The sequence below is a fragment of the Ambystoma mexicanum genome, chromosome 3q, assembly GCF_040938575.1.
Source record: "Ambystoma mexicanum isolate Mex_15411 chromosome 3q, UKY_AmexF1_1, whole genome shotgun sequence".
In the NCBI taxonomy this organism is placed as follows: Eukaryota; Metazoa; Chordata; class Amphibia; order Caudata; family Ambystomatidae; genus Ambystoma; species Ambystoma mexicanum.
The window spans coordinates 564,026,076-564,046,651 of record NC_090926.1 but is presented as its reverse complement, the minus strand read 5'-3'; the positions used below and the strand labels follow the sequence as shown (position 1 = coordinate 564,046,651).

Sequence of the window (20,576 nt, the reverse complement as noted above, 5' to 3'; positions counted from 1 at the left end):
GTGAAGAAACAGGAGAAGCAAGGCTTAACCGATGAGTTAACATGATCGTACTGACCCTGGAGCGCTCCTTACCCGTTCGCGGATCCCAGACAGACATTCAGTTTAAGAGCAGCACTTGCACATGAGTGAAAATAACCTTGAAGTTAATTTTGAAAAACAAATGATTGGAAAGCAGCTCTCGCGTGTGAGTGAAAGCAATCCCCAAAGCAATTTTGAATACTGAACCATTAAGCAACAGTGAAAGTGCTGCAAAACAAAGCCAATTGACTAGAATTTTAGACGTGTACGTATATGGAAAACCCAACCACCCAATGGGGCAAATGAGTATTGCCCAAGCAAACAGATACTGAAGTCAAGGCAGATACAAATGAACCAATATTGCCAACAACAGAAAAAGGCAAACGAAAGATCTATAAGTGGTGAAACCTGTTGCTCATATTTTATACAACATAGGGTAAATGTTGGTGTAGACTCACGTTGCAAAATCCAAGAGAGAGACAAAGCAAGACCCTTGGCTTGTCAATGTTTGGTTGCCACTGTAGTGGGGAAAAGTGACAAAATGTGGGGAAAGATACTCAGAAGGAGAGGAGCATTTTAAAGAGCACAAACGTGAACCTTGTTTTCCCTAAAAAGTTTTGAAGATGCAATTTGTTGAATACTGCAAAGCTGTTTTGAACCTCTTGTCAGTTGATCTTAACCAAAAAAGCACTTGTTGTGAAACACTGTTCAGGCAGGGGAGTATACCCGGATGGCAAACCTTTGGAGGTAGTAGGCCTGGCATAGGAGTAAACCAGGTGGAATTTGAAGAAGTGCTACAAAATGGTCTTGACAGAGACATTTTATGTGCAAGTTGTGGCAAATCATCTTGACCAAGACAATTATTGTCTTTCTGACCAAGACCATTATTGTTGCTATTGATGAACTGCAAAGCTGTTCTTTATCTGAAGGAGCTAAATTATATAAGGAAGAAGAAGAGGGTTTTGATTACTTTGTTGAAACATCGGAGTATCAGAAGTTTTAATTGAACAATTTCAACTTGCAAAGAACAGTTTGAACTTTGTTACAGACAAGGGTTTCCTTATTTTCTTTTCTTGAACTGTGAAGCAGAACGCTGGGGAAGGGGAATGTCGCAGATTCTAAAATACTGTGTTTACAATCATTATTGTTTTGGACTGCCATGCATGTCCTTATTAATTTGATATATATATATATATATGTGTGTGTGAGGGACAGATATCCTTTATTATAGTTTTTCTTTCAGTTATTTTAGGCAGGTGAAATCCTCGTTAGGGTAGGTATAGTGAGGTGTTTATCCAACCTTGTTAAAAGAATAAAATGGCATTACAAAGATGTCTGCCTCACATTTCTGACCCCTCAAAGGTGTCCGGGAATGATCCTTCTGCGATTGAGGCATTGATGATGCTGAGGAGGCATTCCCTGTGGTTGTCATGATGCCTACCCCCGGGCATCAGGACCAAGGCCCTCAGCTATGGAGCAGGCATCCAGACATTTGTTTAAACCTCAGCAGCCCCGGCTAGGGGCTGTTTGGGTTCAGTCCCGGTGCCTTAGGCGCCAGGATCATCATAGAAACCGGACCTGGCGCCATGGGCGCCAGGCTCATAGCCTTTACTTACCTGATGCAGACCATGCTGCAAAAGAGTCCAAGCCTACATGAGGCCTGGATGGGACTATTTTGTTACAGGGACTTTTTTTTACTCGGGCATGGCTCTAGGGAACTTCTTACCTGGAACTACTTTGGAGGCTATTTAAACCACTCCCGAACAGCAGCACATGCTTCGCGTTATTCTGCATCCAGCAGCGTGACGCTCACCGTGCCTGCAGCCAGCATCCAGTCTTCTGCCACGCCCGCCTTGAATCTGGAGCTCCTAGAATAAAGAAGAGGAAAAGGACAAGGTTAGAAAACAAACTTATTTCAAATTCCTCACCTAATTCCGGAACCATTTCATCTCCGGACCTGGAAAGTACATCAGTTCTACACGCGTCGCTTCGCCAGTTCCAGCACAGCGCCATACTCACCAGTTCTCACTGCATCTTTCGATCCGGCACTGTCTCCATCATTTCTTCGCCGTAATCCGGCACCTAGGGGACACAACAAAAAACAAGGTGAGCCAAGTGAATCAACAAATACAACCTCTTACCACCATAGACTTATCTGATTTACCACCGGCGGTATTATTCCATAACTCTCCACATTTTCATATGCCGCATCTGTAAAGAGGGAGAAAAACACCATGTTAACGCATGCAATAGTTACCGGACAGCGTTGGGTAACACAGACTCTTACCTGAACGCCAGCAGCAGCTACGAGACCTTCTTCTCACGAACTCAGTTGCAACTTAAGGAAGGAAGGGGACAGGAGTGAACATCGGGCACATTGTACTCTTTGAACTTGATAATTACCAATCCCGCCAGGGACTTCAGAGTCAATATTTACCGGAACTCTCCCAACGCCTTCAAACCAGTGAAGTAACTGGTATCTACGCGCCCCTGCAAGACACGCAGGATGGAGAGCTCCTCTTTTACGAACATAAGGTGAGGTTACTAAGGGGATATCGGAGGTGATTAGTGGGCAGAGTGAGAACAGTTGGGAGGCCATCACTAAAACCCACAGGTGGTTAATCCCTGTCTCCACTTGCAGGAAAATACTTCTTCGGGTCCAGCAGACAAGACGAGGCGGGCCAGTCCAGACAGTCATCTCTGCACTACGCATCACATTGAAGGAGACCGCAGCTGTCCGGGTCCGATCGACACCCCTGTGGGGTCCAGGTGAGCGTAACAGTGGTGGGGAAGTGTCAGACTGGAGTAACAAAAACAGGCAGGAGACCGCTTACTTGATTCGATTCTGCGGTTTATTATACCACTAAGCAAACCACAATTAGCAGAATTATAGCCTTTTCCTTTACTCTGCTCGGCCAAAGGTCAGTCCTTTTACACAACTCTTTTGTGGTACTCCACTTCTGAAACGGTCCATTTTCTTAGTATGTCCAGGTGACGTGCTTTTTGTCCTACACCACCTCCTCCATCAAAAGATGGCAAAGGAATTAACCACACCATCATTGGGGACTTTTCCTTTGAAACCCGTACCCTCCACTGATTGGCCATTGGCCCACAAAGTTCGCACCCCCACTGTGCATGGAAAAGTGCAGCTTCTGGACCCCATCCTCCTTTACAACCTATCCGTATGGTTTGGCTGTGGAAATAGACTGTCCAGATAAAAAGGCATTGATTTTTGTTGTCTTTTGAACTCTAGCAGCATTTTGTTGTAACAGGGTTGTTTCCCTAACTTTTACTGCTGGTTTTTGAACAGGTGTGGTTAGTTCCATTGCCTGTTTGTAGCCGCAGCACTGAATCTTCCTGCTTTTCCGCGCGTCACAGCGGGTTTCGGCTCTGGGATCGGGCCCCACCTTGGAAGCCTCTTATCTCCCGCGTCGGCCCCCCCCCCCCACACCTGTCTTGGACCTTGTTGCCTCAGAACCTGGGTCGGCGGTTTGTGTTGCGCGGCAGTCCTGTTAAGCTGTCCTGCACATGTTGATTGGACGCTGGCGAGACGTGTTTTTCGGATGCCGGTGATTGCTCCGTTAGTCGATCCAGTGGTAGCTTCTTTGGCTTCCTGCCTTTGCACATGTCAGCGGCTTGAGTGGCATCCCTGCAACTTATGTCGGCAACTTCTTTGGCGTCCCCGCCATTGTACATGTCGGTGGCTTCATTAGTGGCCCGCCATTGCACATGTCGGTGCTACTTGCTCTGGTAACCGTCCGTGCACCGTCTCCTACTGCTCCTCTGAGGACGGTACCAAAGGAAGTCTGCAAAGTTAGCTTCGAGCTCATTGACCGGGAAGGTTTTGAATTAGAGACGTAGAGTGAGAGGGCGTTTAGCCTGACCTTTGTGAGCCATAGTCGAGTTGGTGACTGATAAAGGGATGGCAGAGGGGTCATACCAGTCATATGGGATGGGGTCTGCACTGGTGATGCATGGTGGTTGATGGGAAGACTTAGTTTAGTGTGTTGCGTTTGTGTGGCGTGGGGGAGAGCACAATTTGCTTAAGCTCCATGGAAGCGGTCAGTGTGAAAAGCATGCTTCGAGTGTGGTGTCAGTCTGTGAATTGGGGACATTAAAATCACTGAGAAAGACATTATTTAAATGTGCTAATTTGGCAGAGGAGTGCAAGATGGAGATGTCTGCAATGAGTCACTCCTGTGAGCTGGTCTGTAGATGAGGTGGAAGGTGATGGATTCCTTGTGTGATAGATTATCTAAGTCTGGGTTAATGGAGAGGACTGCATGTAAGCTTTTATGCTCTCCCTGCAGTACTACCCCAACTGTGCCTTCCCAAGGGAATAATAATATCAAGGAATCAGGGGAACATCCTTCCTCTGATTTAGCGTAGCCAGTTTCTGCTGAGAGATATACATCATGTCTATGCTCGAGGATCCAGGCATTGAAACCCATCTATATTCAGCACCTGCTCTCGGCTTCACCTTACGATCTTCTCTAATGCACATCCACTTTCTCAGGTTTTTCTAGCTTATCGCTCAGTCCTTGTTGACCCTTTTTTGTTTCTGCTTCCTTCATATCCTTTTAGATAGATGACTTCCGTATAACCCGTTTTTTTTGCTCTCCTCTTAGAGGCTTCTGTTTCTTGCTTCACAGACCATCTTTTGTTGTATGATATGCCTATTGACCAAACTGAGTTCCTAACTGCTCTTGTCAAAGGTGTTTATATCTTGGAAATAATCAATAGTTCCAGGAAAGGGGGCGGGGGAGCAAATCACTCCCCCCAAGAAGAAAAACAAATATATGATCATGTGCAGGTAAAACCAGCCACTTACGCATATGCTTCCAGATAAGATTAACATGTATGAAGCTTACAAAGTCTATAGCATAACACAGCAAAACCAATTCAAAGTCTATGAAAATCTGACCATTCTATACAGTCTCTATATGTGCCTGCATGCTCAAAGTGAAACAAGAATAAGATTAGCTGATAAACTTACTGGGACCTGGATTAATTTACCTAGGCATCTTGCTCTGAGACCTAGTGTCCTGGCTGCTCAATTATGGAACTCTATCCCCGACTCATTAAGAGCCATTTCTCCCTTCCAACTGCTTCAAAACAAATGCAAGAAGTGTCTGCAGTCCCGTGACCTGTGACCTTTAGGGCTTGCCCATATAACGATGGCGGTCCGCGTTGGGACGGGCATGCGCGTCGGTTCCCTGGGCAACGATATTAGCTTGGGTGAGCTGTGCAGCGCGTCCTCGAGGCGGGCTGCTACACTTAGTGTTCTACAGGCGATTGCTTGACTTACAAGTAAGTTACAACAATAACCGAAGCGAGCACTAGTAATTATAATGTCACCATGAATGAATGAGTGTATAGAGGTGGCTTTTTCCACATCTCACCCAATGACATTTACTACGAGCACGTATGCTTTGAAGTCACTCTCCTCTTCTTTTTTCACATTTGCAGTCGCTCTCGGTTGAAGTAACTGCCCGACACTGCCACTACACCCGGCGAGACATCTACGGTCTTTTGACCGGGTGAGTTACGATTAAATTATGTTCACAACACTTGAAAATCTGATTCCTCACCAATGATCTGATCCTTACAAGCTGTTTCGGTCATGTCATTTTAACTATACAGGTGCCCATGATCTTTCTATGGGTACCAAGGAAAGCAGGTTAATTTACCTCTACCTCTGTGAGATATTTATTTGAGTTTCTCCAAACACTGCATGAATCTAATTAGTGTATCCTTATACCTTTAGGAAACCCCACTGAAATTTGAAAACTGAAATCTGAATCTTGTTGAAACTAAAAACACATCCTGCCCTGAAGATGGATTTCCTACAATCCGAAACGCGTTGGCACTGACAAACTTAATAGGAGTGTCTTTAGGAATATACTTCTGAGCTGAGTAAATGTGATTGCTCAGAAGCAGGGAATTTGAAATTGGACAACTGTTGTCTTTGTATGTGAATAGCCCAGTCAGACTATACTGCTAAAAGGTGTATTTTACTTTTGTTACCTACTGTGTATATGTGTGTTATAGAGCATTCTGTCCAGATCAACTGAAATGCAATCCTTTGTTTGTGTACTATAAACGTACTTTTACTTAGTATCCTGTGAATTGAATTAACTGAAGCTCTCACCTTTTACACGTTGAAGTGTGTGCAGTTGAATTGACTTTCAATGTGAATGATACAACTTAATGGCACCTAGGCCAACTTATTACCAGTTCTGAGCCCAGCTGAATTCTATGTTCACTGGGGACCTACAGCACCATTGTAATACTTTAATACTTGAACAAGCTGACCCCCTTTCTTAAAACGTTTTTGAAAGTTTGTCCTACTGAACTAGTATTCCCATAAGGGAGTCCCCTTGTTTTAGCTAGGCTGAATCTCCAGTTGGGATTTTATTCCCATTAGGAGTGCAGCACAGGGTTACCGACTGGTAACAGTCTGTGCATGTTTGATTCTTTAGGGCTTGTATCCCATGACCTCCTTTGCAGACCATAAAAGAAACAGTATCTATAGCCTGATTGTATATATGCACATTGTTGTCACTAAAATGTGTATATTTGTATATTGTGAATCTGTATATTCTCAGTATTTGATGCCCATGTCTGCCACAATTTGTTTCTGTATATACGTACATAGTCTCAGAGTCCAAGTCCAGTGTAGACATGACTAAACCCAGTGCCCGGATCCTGTGATTTGATGGGCTTGGTGTTGAAACTACATTCACCCGGAGGGTTGGGTGTCACAATTCGCTCTGTGATGTGGTACATAGAGCACCCCCCCTATCCCCAGTCCATTAGCAGCCTTAAGTACAGCAATCCTAGCATAAACCCCTGGTCAACCCAGAAACAGTTTGCCTCAGAAAGCAGAGAAATGTTTTCTGAAAAGTAACCATCACTAAAGCTATAGCTTAGGGATTAATCCCCTGAGTAATGCGAGACATGCATCCGAGGGTGTTCCTTTCAAAGTTAAAAGAAACATTCAATATGCAGAAAGAGGCACCCAGACAACATGCTTTCTCTATATTCCAGGAGAACGCTCCATTGATTCAGAAGAATCACTTGTAGGATGGAGAAGAAGCCAACCAACAAACCATGGAGGATCCAGGGTGCCCCTTTAAGGAAGCGCCCCTCTTCAGAATAGACAGGAGGAACAGAGGTGAAACGGAGCAGTATGTCAGGAGGAGGAAGGCCCATCATTAGAGAGAAGGCAACAGAATGTGACTAAAGGTAAAAGTGAGTAGTTGGGAGCAGGGGAAGGAGAGAGCTCCAGTGGAGAAAAGGGGGACAGGAAGTTACAGAGATGAAGAAACGCAATTTGAAGGGGAGGCGCTCACTAGTAGAGAAAGCAGAAGTGTGGCAGATGAAGAACAGACTAGAGAAAAAATGGGAGGAGAGTAGGTAGAAAAGAACATAGCTTTGCAAAAAGCGGGTGAAGAACAAAAGACACAGGAAGAGGTTTTGAAGGTCAACAGGAGGAAGGTAAAGACAGTAAACCAAAGGGGGAGGTGGGAAATTCGAGGAAATGATGCACATCACTTTTATGGTTCAAAATATCTTTATTTTAATTAACAGAGGGGTTAGGATTAGATAAATGCCTAATCAGTAATAGGGGAAACCTGCCACCTAAATGACTTCTAAAGGAAACTCTGTCAGAATAGGTTGAACTCAATATTAGTACCCGGTGGGAGTCAAGCAGAATGCAACACGATTCTCAGCCAGGATTCCAGCCGACTTGTCCTCGGCGGGAGGCATGGCAGCCCCTCAGCCAATGAGGAGGCTCGAAGCGGGGCCATCCCCGCGCCTCTACACGGCGGGAGGCTTTCATCATCCGCCGCCTGGGACGCAGTTATGTTTTTTTTTTTTTTACTTTTATTCTTCCCCTCCTGCCCTCTCAACCCCACTTACCTTCTGCTCCTTTTTTTCAGGAGCAGATGCAATGGGAACACTTCTGTTCCCAGCGTGTCCGCTCCCGATGGCCGCCGGGAAAGGGAAAACAGACTCAGTTTTCCCTTTTCAGGCGGCCATTTTCTTGGTCGTTTCTTTTTTTGCTTTTAGTGCCCGGGTCACGCAGATATTGCAGGCCGGGGTACTAATTGTATTATGGCTCCCAATATTCCCCTGGCGATCGCACATATGATCTAATACTTATTCAAAAAAGTGTTTGCACCACCAGGGACCCCTTAATCTACAAAGAAAGGTCTAAATGATATCTTGAAACAAAAAAGTCTCAATCATAAGCTTCATGAGTTTTTAGCTTCCCAGCTACTCTAGGCTAATAACATAAAAGTATGAAGGATTTGGCCAAAGCAAAAGTTCATAAACCTACCCTTCAAAGTATATTCCTATTCTAATGGAAAAACAAACAAAATATGTCCACTCAAGATTTACAATAGGGCCCTTCAGGTCTTTGGATTTCATAATTCATGGCAGGTCCGTAAAGGACCTTGCATCCTCTTGCTTCCCCTTGTTTCAGGGCTCTATCCTCTTTATATCAAGAGTACAAAATTCACAATAGGCCCCCCCTTTTATAGGCCTTTAGGTACAGGATTCGCAGTATTCCTCGCTCACATGCCTCAGGTGTACAATTCAAAACACGCCACTCTTCTATGCCTTGGGCTACAGGGCTCACAGTAGGCTCCGGTTTACAACATTCATAACAAGCCTCTCCCATAGGACTTGGGTTCAGTGTTCACAACAGGTTTCTGTCCTGGCCTTGGCCCCTCCTGCCAATGCCTAAAACCTATCATCATCTTTCCTCATGGGTCACTGGTGGAAAGCCTGAGGTTTTGGCTTTCCTGCCCCTCCTGAGAGGTGAGATTCTCTAGGTTTGCAAAGCATAGTCCCAGCAGACAACCTTCCAGAAGTCCTTCCACAAATCCTCGCTCCAGCAGCCTCTCCTTTTATCAAGGAAGCATCAGCAACTTTATCTGCTGCCTCTGGGTCCAAGAACCTGAATGACTTCACCCTTCCCATATTATACCCATGGGGTTTGGTGTAATGGGATCTGACTGGTTAACTCTCATGCTTTTTTGTCTCCAACCGTGGTATTTGTTATCCTTGGTGATGACCTTTCTTATACTATCACTTTATGGACTGGTTCTTGGTGTTGCCAAATTGGTGTATTAATTGCCTCTAGTCTGATCTGCAACTGAGCGGTTTTCAAGACGTCTACGGCATGCATCATCATCTTGGAAATCCCTTGATTTACGCCAGTGGCTCGACAGTGGACTTCGATTCAGGTAAGCGCTGGTGTCACTTCTACCTGCCCCCCCTTTTGCTAGTCCGCCGACTGCCATATTTACATGATGCACCACCTTCTTAGTCAGCAAAATGTTCCATTTTATTGTGGGCAACATAATATCTCTGTCTATTGGGCCAGTCACATGTTCTTTGACCACAATACTGGGAAAAGATATTACCATGGCTGAGGCCCGTAATATTAAAGAGAGTCATTAGTGAGGCATTCTGATACTTATAGTTTAAGTTCCTTCCCTTGGATAATGGCCTATTGGTCAGAGCCAGTTAACTATGCTGCCTCTTGGGGATTTAACTGGCCTATGGGATCCCTTCTTGTCCGCCCCTGGGGAGGCACATCAGGTAATGGTACACCAGCTCCATCCCTAGTGACCAGTACCCCAATGGCTATTATGGTGAATCTGGTGAATTCTCCACAGAAGATAACCAGAGAGAAAGACAAGAGAGGAGTGGTCCAGAATGAACTAGAGGGAAAGTTGGTGGGGGAGTCCAATCCAAAAGGATCTCTGGCAGCATCGCAAGGGGTTAATCTCAACAACCCCAGGTCCCACTGCATTTCTGCAAAGATTCTCAAAGTCTGATGCCTGGCTTCTGTCCAAGCAACCAAGGAGGCCAGGCATGGTGACATCCTGACATCTACAAAATCGAGTCAGACTGCCACTGCCGAGAGGTGCAGGGTGCTTAAAACCTAGTGTCTTTATTTCCTACCAGAAAGATAGAGCCTAAGAGAGAGATAGAACAACCGAGGACCACAGTCCTATAGAAAACCATACTTTATTCTGCTGTGAATAATTCTCATTTGAATACCACAGCCCCCTTACCCCATAATCACATAAAAGCTGAGCCATGTTGCCAATAAAGTAACAGAAATTGGCACTGGGCTTGACGTGGCCTTGGGGCCACTCCCCTGCCCCCCGCACAAGTACAGGCCTCAAGCTGGATCCAAGACCCCTAGCTTTGTGTTTAATTTTTGGGGGCATTTTGTAGCCTTTTGGGTGCCACCAATTTCAATTAGGTATGAGTTGTGGCCAAGGAGGCTACCATAGGGTTCTTTTATGAAATTTTGCAGCATGGGTGTCTTCAGGTGTCGTCAAAAGTCAGTGGGCACCAATGGCTTATCTTCAAAAAAGGTTTGGCCCTTCCCAAAGAAGCAGATGGTTCCCTGGAGACTTGACTACCTGGTTGCCTTTAACTGCATCAGCATACACAAGTCCCAAGTAGGGTACTTAAGATAGCATATCCCTCCCCAGGTAAGCACCGCTTTCAACCTGTTATGGAAGAACGACGTTAACCCTTCCTCACACGCCACTGCCACAGCCTTACTGCCCCCCCCTCCACTTCAAGGCTGCGATTCACCATACGCACCTTGCCTGGGCTTCAGCACCGACAGTTCTGGGATCAACCAAAACTTAAGACCACACCGCGGTTACGCCCCCCCCCCCACGCTTCCTCTACAGATGCAACCTGACTTTTCCTCTCCTAAGTACCCTTTCGTACTGCATCTGCCCCAGTGCGTTAGGCCAGACTACAGCTAAGGCTGCACCTGTTACTTCCCCATCCAACCACCTAGGAGGCACTTCTCTAGATACACTCACCGAGCCCGGTCAGTAATCACCCAATCAACCCTGTTGATAAATTATCACACTCGTCAATGCCGGCACATGACAAGAGGCTCACTGCCTCACCCCCCCTCATTACTCTCTCTGCCGCAGCACACCGGTGTGCCTCATTAACAAGGATAAGGGTACCTAACTAGGCCTCGCAGTCCAACAAAACGGGACCACCCCCACACCTTCCCGTGCAACAACCTGCTTTCCCGCCATTTTCTCCCCCACCACTCTCCGCCATAGCACACCAGCGCACTACAATTACACGGACCACGGTACCTAACCAGGTTTACAGTATGGCCACATTGGAATAATCTATGAGATTCCTTCACACAATGGAACTTTTTCAGCCCGGGCCAATCTCCACCATACATTGAGATCTCTAAATCAGACCATACACCACAGTCAGCCCATTATGTCTTTAGCGCATTAGATTGCTCTCAGAGCTATCATATTATGTATTATATCTCCACACCACGCCTGGGTTATGTACGACTTCCTCCAGCCCCAATCCCTCGTGACCCTGGGACCACCGCTTCCTGGTCGCAGCCCGCAGCCAGCTGGGGACACATGAGTACATTGCACTATTTATCAGCTATGTACCCATATTTACACATCACCCTTAATGGATGCCTTATCCCTATCTTTACATCGGCTACTCAAGCCTCCCTAATGAAGGACAAGCCATTCTAACTACCCTGTGGCCTTTCAGTTTCCTTAACCAAGGACTACCACAATTTGGTAACCCTGGTAAGGACCATTTGTAAACTTCAATTCTAAACAGCCAGCATAGCTGATTTGAGCTAACCCACCTTTCATCTCTCTTCTTCTTACTTCTCCTTGGTACACAACCTTGATGTCTATATGCAACAAACCATTGTGGCTTGATATTTGAATAATTTGTGCTCTGTCAATGAATATGTACACCTGTTACTGTCACTCCACCACCCACTTCACTATTCACAATGCATATATCAATCATGTTTGCTCTATTCATCTATGTGCTACAAATCTGCTGTGTCGTATTTACTCACCTTGTCACCATACACTTGCACATCATCACACAAGCACAGGCATGATAAAGATGGTCGAAACACGTGTTGGCTCTTTCACATGTGACTTGCACTATACGTGCTAAGTTAACCATTAGCACTTACGTGCCCAATAAAAACAAAAGTTTGCAACAAATACAAGGTGCATTGACCTTTTTTTTTAAACCAATCCACACAAAAGGATGCAAATAAAATCCAGCACCATTACAAACAGGGTATGCCTACCTACTCGCGTACCTTCTCCTTTTGGGAATTTTTTTGCCTTTCAACTAGACCGAACATAGCGCCGGGGTCTGTTTTTCTTTCAAGCTCTCAACCCTCCAACGTCTACCTAAGGTAGCAGCTTGACTCAGAAAACCCAGATATCACTGATAAGATTAAGGCCACTTTTGGCCAGACCTAAAACAAACCACCCAATTGATCTGTGCCAAACCACAAAAAGTTTGGCAGGAATATATTTTGCAATGTACCGCTGAAGTGGGCCAGTGGATGACCACTAATAAGCTCAAACTAAATTCAAATAAGAGAGAGCTTAATTTGTTTGAACCCAAAGATCTTATTGGAGAGTCCATGACGATTACTCTACTGCGTCTATTTGGTCTCTAAGACATTTGCAGCTGCAGTCAAGAATTTAGGATGTATTTGGCAGTCGAACCTCGGTTGTGAACGTCAGGTTGGAGCAATTGTACAACTGTCCTCTTATCTTTGTTCTGGCATGCCCTTCCATAAATTCCATCATCAGATCCCTGGTTAATAATTCCAAACAGGACTAAACAAACAGTTGGCTTATCAGCTTTCAAGCAAAGCAATTTACAGATTTCAAAATGCTCAAAATGAAGCTATCAGATTTATCCACAAGCATCCTAAAACGGACTCAGTATCAGCAGCCCAACCAGCCCTCCACTGACTACCAGCTGGGCAGAGAATCGACCTGAAACTTGATGTTCAAGTGCATATTCCTTACACTTGTTGTGTGTCCAGAGGGGACAGACATTTTTCTGTCTACGGGCTGCAGTTATCGAATTCCGTCCCACTGTCTCTGCGCAAGTTGACAACCGTTTTTCGCTTTTAAGAAAGCCCTGACCACCTTTCCTTTCCAGTAATAGGGATACCAATAGATCTAAAAAAAATGTTTTTATTTTAAATGGGTATTTCCATTTTTTGGTAGTTAACATCTAAAATGCTTATTTTTTATTATGCATTTCATGATTTTATTGTAATTTTGGGAACTTCAACTTGAAATTTGCACAACTTTTTGATGGTTTCTATTTTTGTTTTTAAAAAGTTTCAAGTTTCTAAACAGTCTTTACAAACAAATACTAAATTTCTGACTTTTTCTATACACATTTTTTTTTTAGAAAGTTAGTCATCTTGGAATTTCATATAACTAATGAACCTTTATTTTTAAATTTCTAAATTCATGTTTTTAAAATTGTCCAATTTTACATTGGATTAGTCAAATATAATCAACAAGGAGCCAGAAGACGACCTCAGAAATCACCCTCCTAGGCAAAGTTGTAAAATACAGTCTGATCTCAAATGGAGTTCAGTCACTCTCTCTAGTGGTCATCAGAGTAAGGTAGCTTAGTACAGAAAGAAGCAAGACACTATTTAAGTGAAAAATATCAGAAACGTAGAGTTGGGCATTAATTATGCACAAAACAAAGTGACACTCTCGGCTGCTTCTCTGACCGCTCTGCCTTTTCCTCCCTCTGCAGTCTCTCCGGCATCCTCTTCTTCCTCTCTGACGAGACTGCCATCTCTTCCTTCTGCCTCTGTCCACTCACGGGCTCCTCTAGCATTTTCACAGGGCGCACCTCAAGCATATACCCCTCCAAGGAAGTCCAGCAAATGTGGCAATCCGTTCCACATCGCTACTCTCAACTCTCGCTACGCAGTCAAACACTTCTCTGACATTTGCCTTCTTTGAAGAGCTTGATTTGGATGCACTCGGTCTCACTGAGAATTGGTTCACGGCCAGCTCTGTCACAAGTTTTGACACTCTCCTTCCCAATGGCTACAAGATCCACTACAAACCCAGAACAAACCATTCCGGAGGGGGTGTAGCCCTGATTTTCCAGGAGTGGATCCGTGATTCTGTCATTCAAATGCAGGACTACTCATTTGAATGCCTGGTCTGCAGGCTCTCCATCTCCCCTGGTGTCTCTATCACTGTGGCCACTATCTGCAGGCCGCCTGGCCAGGTCACCCTCTCACTCTCCGAGTGGGCTGATCTCTCCTCTTACTCCTTGTTTCCACCTCTCAACTTCTCCACTTCCGAGACCTGAACATCCACCTGGATGCCTCTAGCCCCTCTTCAGGGCTCTTTCGCAACCTCTGCGACTCTCTCTATTCTTCCCTCTGGCCCGACTCACTGGATGTTCTGATCTCCTCAGACCTCCCCTCTCACCACTCCTCTCTCTCCTTTGCTCCCACCTCTCTCTCTACCCCTCAGGTCAAGCCAACCCCAGCATTGCAACCCACCTTCTCGGTCATCTGGCCCATGAAGCGTGTGCCAGTGGAGGCTTTCGCTGCTACTTTCTCTCCTCCTCCTACACCTTTGGCTGACTCACACTCTGACACAGCACCCTCCATCCTACATCTCTCTATCTCTAACACTCTTGACGTCCTTGCCCCTATCATGAGGATCGGTTTGAAGACCACATCCAAGTGCAACTCTTGGTACGATTCTGACCTGGCCATACTTAAACACAAGTGTAGGGTGGCTGAGAGGAAGGGGGGCGGGCATCAAGTGCAAACTCTGACAAACTGCCCTGCCGCCTGGTCCAAAGGCATTACATACTCTCTGTCCTCTCGAAGAAGAGATTTTACAACCAAGCCTGCATCTCTGCAGCCTCTGACAACTCGGCCAAACTTTTCAAAATCTTTAAGGAGCTGGCCCTACTGCAGTCTCTCTCTCTCTCCTGTTCCCTCCCATGACCTCTGCATGGCTTTGGCCTCTCATTTCAACACTAAAACCCAGGATATCCTGTCCACTCTCTTCCTCTTCGTCTACCACCACAGGCCTTGTTTCCCCTGTTAACCCCAGACAATGTTTCTAGACAAGTCTGATCTATGAAAGTCTTGTCAAAGCAGGTTCTCCCCTGCTCATTTCAGAACCACCCTTGCTCCAGCCTTGGTTGACTTCTACAATCACTCTTTTGCCAATGGAACCTTAATTGCCCCCCTTAGGTACTTCCTTATACACCCTTTTCTTGAGAAGCCCTCTGCCAATCCTTCCTCTTTGGCAAACTATCCCCTGACCTCCACTCCTTTCCTGGGTAAACTCTTGGAAAAGATGTCCATCTCCCAGCTTGTTCTGCACAATGAATCTGTTGGTTGTCTCCACCACCACCAGTCTGGCTTCAGATCTGCCAGAAGCACAGAAACTGCTATCCTGAACACCTGTGAAGACTTGCCGTCTTAGCTTGACTCTAACCTTCCTTCTGTCCTCATTCTCCATGATCTATCCTCTGCTTTCGACACCGTCAACCACGCTATCCTGCTCAATCGCCTCTGAGACAACCTGGGCATCTCTAACATTCAGTGTTACACGGATGACACTCCGCTCTCCTTCAGGCTCCCCTCAGCCACCTCTGCTCCTTCTATCATACCAGACTGTCTGACTGCAATCCAGGAATGGTGTGACGTCAATGATCTCTGCCTTAATGCCATTATGACTCAGATCCTCCTCATCAGGACACCTGCTCCCTCCTTTACTGTCTCACTCTGGCCGCCCACCCTGGACCCTCTTCTTGTTCCTTCCTGTGAGGCTAAGAACCTTGGTGTCATCTTCGACTCCACCCTATCCTTCTCTCCTCACATCTCTGACTTCTCTAAGAGTTCACACTATCAGCTGCACCTCCTCAGAGGTAGTCTGCCTTTTCTCACTTTCCCCCAAAAGCTCACTGTCTCCAGAGCTGGGGTCCTCTCTAGGCTAGACTACTGCAACAGCCTCTTTCTAAATGTGCCTGCCTCTACTCTTCGACCTTTACAACTTATCCAGAGCAGGACTGCAAGACTTGTCCTTGGCCTCAATTCCAGGGACTGCATCTCTCCAGCTCAGTATTCTCTCTACTGGTTCCCTGTGGCTGTAAGGATCAAGTTCCAGACTCTTTGCATCGGTCACAAGGCTTTCTGGGGCTTGGGACCGCACTACCTCCAACTTTCTCCTTCTAATCATCTCCATCCTCGAGACCTCTGCTCATCCACTTCCAACTCTCTAAGGGTCAGACGCTTCTCCAAGCAGAGAGTGGGGGGTAGATCTCTTTCCTGGGCTGAGACCTCCCTCTGGAACAGCCTCCCTGCCTCTCTCAAACCTGAGCAGAACCACCTCTGGTTCCGGAAGGAACTCAAGACCTTCCTTTTCGCTTCTGCTTTCTCTCTCCCTTGCTGATGTCCCTGACTGCTCCGCACACTGAAATCCAGGTCCAAGCTCCTGCATGTCCAGTTGCACTTGCACTGCCTCCGGGCCCCTCTAGCACCTAAGGGTCTGTACATTCAACCCTACAGTCCCCCGTCTCTCTGCACGTATGAGCCACCTTCCATCAGCTATTAAGAGTTCCTGCACTCCGCCTCCTCCTCCCCGCACTTGCGTGACCTGAATGACAAGAGGCATAGTAAGATCGTTCTTTTGTCCTCCCACTGCCTCCCCTCTTGGTATTGTTGCGCCTAGAAACACTTGTGTACAGGCACATTATAAATGATTTATCACATCATAACATATATCATATCAAACTGTTGGTGTATTTACATTTTAGCTAGAGAGCATTCCAGTGAAATGCATATATCATCCTTGAGAAAATATTTTACCCATCTCAGATGCAAAATGACAGTGTGCATGTTTTACAAAAGCAATAAATAAAAAATAAGAACATGAATAGAAAAAGTCGATATTATGTCAAAATGTGTTTGCATTGAATTAGTCAAATACCATTCATGCTGAGGCAGGACATTGTTTCAGCATTTACTATTCCCGTCATGACTACAACATCTAGCTTTGGAGGCTAAACTTCTGGTGCTGTGTTGGTAATCTCAATATCATAGCCAGTATTCAGCCAGTGAGACTAAGGGCTGGATTGGAGAAAGGTGTTGGTGCAGGTTTGAACTTCTAGCTGCCTCAGATCGACGCGGAAGCTATATAAATACTAAGGAGGCAAAGTGTTTGGTGCTAAGCGTATACTGCAAAATCCTCTAGAATCTGAACCTTTTAAACTGCTCAATAACCTACTGGCAAAGATAAGACCAGCCCCAAGGTGCGCTGGCCCTCACTTTGTAACATTAGACAATGGTGCCCACAAGGAAATGATCTCCCTGAAAATACAGATGTTCCTCTAGACTTTCTGAACCTTTTGCCACAGCCGCATAAGAACACCCCATTCTTCCCTTTTTACTACACTCTATTCTACATTGTTTAACTCTCTTTATAACGCACGACAAGCTCATGTTACAAGTTATCAATTTATAAATAAATAGATGTTTTTCTGGGTTCTGCGAACATGAAGTGGCCAATAAATGGGCCAGAAGTCACTTACAAGGGACAAGTGAATATGACAGGAACTGACTTTAGTTTAGTGCTGTACATTTTTTTATTCCTAAAAATGAAGAAGTCGGTCAATTTTTTGTAAGTCAAAATGCTTCAATGCTTAAAATTTTGGGCAGAGAACATCAGTGCCAAAAGCGCCATAATGCTAACATAGGCACACAGGTATAATAACTAAGCAATAAGACCCGATTGCTGGGGTCTTAAAAAGGGCACCGTTACCACCAGATCCGGCCCTGCCAGTGAAGGTCTCATTGCTATTATCACCCTGGATTTGCAATTCAGGAACCCCAGTGAAAACAGCAATGTATTTTGTTTGAATGAATGGATCGCTTCATGACTTCCCATTGATTCAAACTAACTATTTACTCAAGATGGCTGCCGTGGAGCTGAAAGGCGGGGCTCCATGCGGAGCCCCTCTTTCCTTTCCATGGCGTGCCGGCAGGGACATGGAGCAGCAGCGGGGGCGCAGCCGCTTCAGAACCTATCAGGTAAGTGAGGCTCGGGGGTGGGAAGGGAGCACAGAACCGAGGGGAAGGGCGAGAAAATGGTATTACACAAATTGTTCGAAAAAATTTGAATGCATGATAGATTTGACCGAATTCGGCCACTACCATTACTTTGAATATTCTCATACAATGCGGGTCCGAAAATACGGACTATAAGGAGCGGGGTTGTGGTGGTGTCCCCCGCTCAGCATATTCGGTATCTGCAGCCTCAGAGGTTGTAGAGGTGTCCCCCGCTTCCTTAACAATGGAGGCAGGGGATAAAAATTGCTTGGGCCCCCGTTTTCATCTGAATGGGGCCTATAAGATAAACCATGACACACAAGAATACACAAAATATGCAATGCAATATACAATAGTCTCCTAATGAATGTGAAAACCACACACAATAAAGCAAGGTTCAAAGGCGCATTTGTACGTTATTAGAAAGGATCCGATACAATGTCCTTGTAGTCATTGTTTAGTGGGTAACAATATTTACTAGCTAAGCATACAGATTGAGAGACATTTTGCATGTTTACAGGTATTTACAAAACGAGATGTCTTTCCTCTCAAAGACTGGTAAGTCACTTACCTAAAGCAGTAAGTCCTTCTGATATAGAAGTAAATATATAGATCAGAACGTGGGGTTCCAAACTCGTAATAAAGCTCATATGGTCCTGGGTGAGGCACTCCAAGAGCGGGTAATAAGACTGGCTCAGTTTTCGATATTGCTGTAACAGAAAGAAACAAAATGAGCAGGCTACAATTAAATTCAGTGGCACTTCAGAAATGTGGTATTATATAACTTTAAGACAATTAGGAATGCACAAATAAAGAACTCAAATTAAAAATTAAAAATACAGCAAACGGATAGTATTTAAGTGACCATCTTATTTAAATGTGATTTGCTACCAGCAGGCACTCAAGCAGCACGACCACCCCTCTCCAGTCTCCAGCTTATGATACTACTGCATGTAGTGCTAGAGCACCAGAGGAATGGGCCCCCAAATAAAAGATCACATTAGCCCATCACCACATCATGTTTTCCTGAGGCGGGGAGAGAGGGTGTTAGTTTAGATATTACTAGATACTTGTCAGCCAAAGATGAGTGCTTATAAGTATTGTAAGGGTGCCGAAGGAGGAGACTGACACACAGGTGGCATGATGATTGCTATAGACTTATTAGTCAAGAAAATAAAGATTAAACCTAACTTTGCCTAATTCTAAGAGGGGTTTCCCAGCCTCAACTAAAATTCTAAGGGTTTTGTCAGAATGTCTCTGTAAATCAATAGTCCACCATCCCGTGTCAAAAAGCCTACTTCTGTCCCTTGCACTTAAAACTAAACTAGATATAAAGTAGTCCTTCTTGGTCCAGAAGAATGACTCCCTTCTTCTGGACTGGGGATACATGTTTGTTTCCAAGTGTTGGCTTCTTCTTAGGGAAATGACTCCCTCCCCCGGGTCAAACTTGTACTCCAACACAAAAAGGCAAAGTTTCAGGTACTTTTCCTTAGCAAAGACACTGCCTATCTTAACACTCTGTATCCGAAAGTTTGTATCACTTCGGTTACCAGGAGAATGACTCCTTTCCCCACACATAGTACATAGAACTCTTCACACGGTACATTGCAGTATTCACAACCTTCACACCAATCCCCAATGGTTAGCACATATCACTCTTCCTACATGTTGAGCAATATGTACATTCTTCACAATGTGGTCTTCCTACATGCTTAGCATACCTTCTAAGCGAAGGTCACCACTGTGCAGTCACATTTAAAAAGAACAAAGAAAACCCACCAAGTCCCTTGATATTAAATACACCCGCAGCGTCTGCTGGGTTGGATTACAGACAGAAGTGTACTACGATTCCCACAGGGCTACGGAGGAGGCTTGCCCTTTGAACCTACGGCTGCCCTATAACTGTTCTTGCCTCACGCTGAAGCGGCATGCAAGCGGCGTGACAGCAACGTGCGCATAGTGCACAAAGCACGTCGCCGTCACGCTGTCTAACGGCTTGACTGATATGGCAGGGATGGTGGATTTTTCTCCTTGCTCGACTAAGGGTGCGGCTTCTGGAGACTCAACCTGTGGTTCCGATTGGTGAAATTGAGGACAAAGTTCTTTGGAAAGCACCAGAGCTTGCTGAACAGATGAAACAACCTTACCCTTTAAGACACCCTAGAATGTGGCCCCAAAAAACTATCAAAGTTATCAATTGCGTAGATACATCAAAGCAGGTGACATAAATTACTAACCTTTTCAATGTCTTTTTGGCCCACCTGATCGCTACCTTCTCCTCCAACTATCAGTGTTATATGGATGACACTCAGCTCTCTTTCACGCTCCCATCAGCCTCCTCTCCTCTCGCTTATTCCTGACTGTCTATTCGCATTCAGGATTGGTACGCCTCCAACGATCTCTGCCTAAATGCCAGCATGACAGAGATCCTTCTCATTGGGACCCCTGGTCTCGCTTTCCCCTCTGTCACTGTGCTCGCCCTCCCTGGGTCCTCTTCCTTCACCTTCCTGTGAGGCAAAAAACGTGGTAGTCATCTTTGATCCCAATCTCTCGTTCTGTCCTCACGACACAT

General features: G+C 45.4%; 1 protein-coding gene across 1 annotated transcript in view; it reads right to left on the bottom strand.

The window, feature by feature from the left end:
- Window positions 1–20,576, bottom strand: part of RANBP17 (RAN binding protein 17) — a 2,111,817-nt gene that overhangs the window by 283,322 nt on the left and 1,807,919 nt on the right. The window contains exon 24 of the mRNA XM_069654335.1: window positions 18,576–18,714. Within this exon, the coding sequence (XP_069510436.1) occupies window positions 18,576–18,714 (139 nt within the window). The remainder of the gene's footprint in view (window positions 1–18,575; window positions 18,715–20,576) is intronic.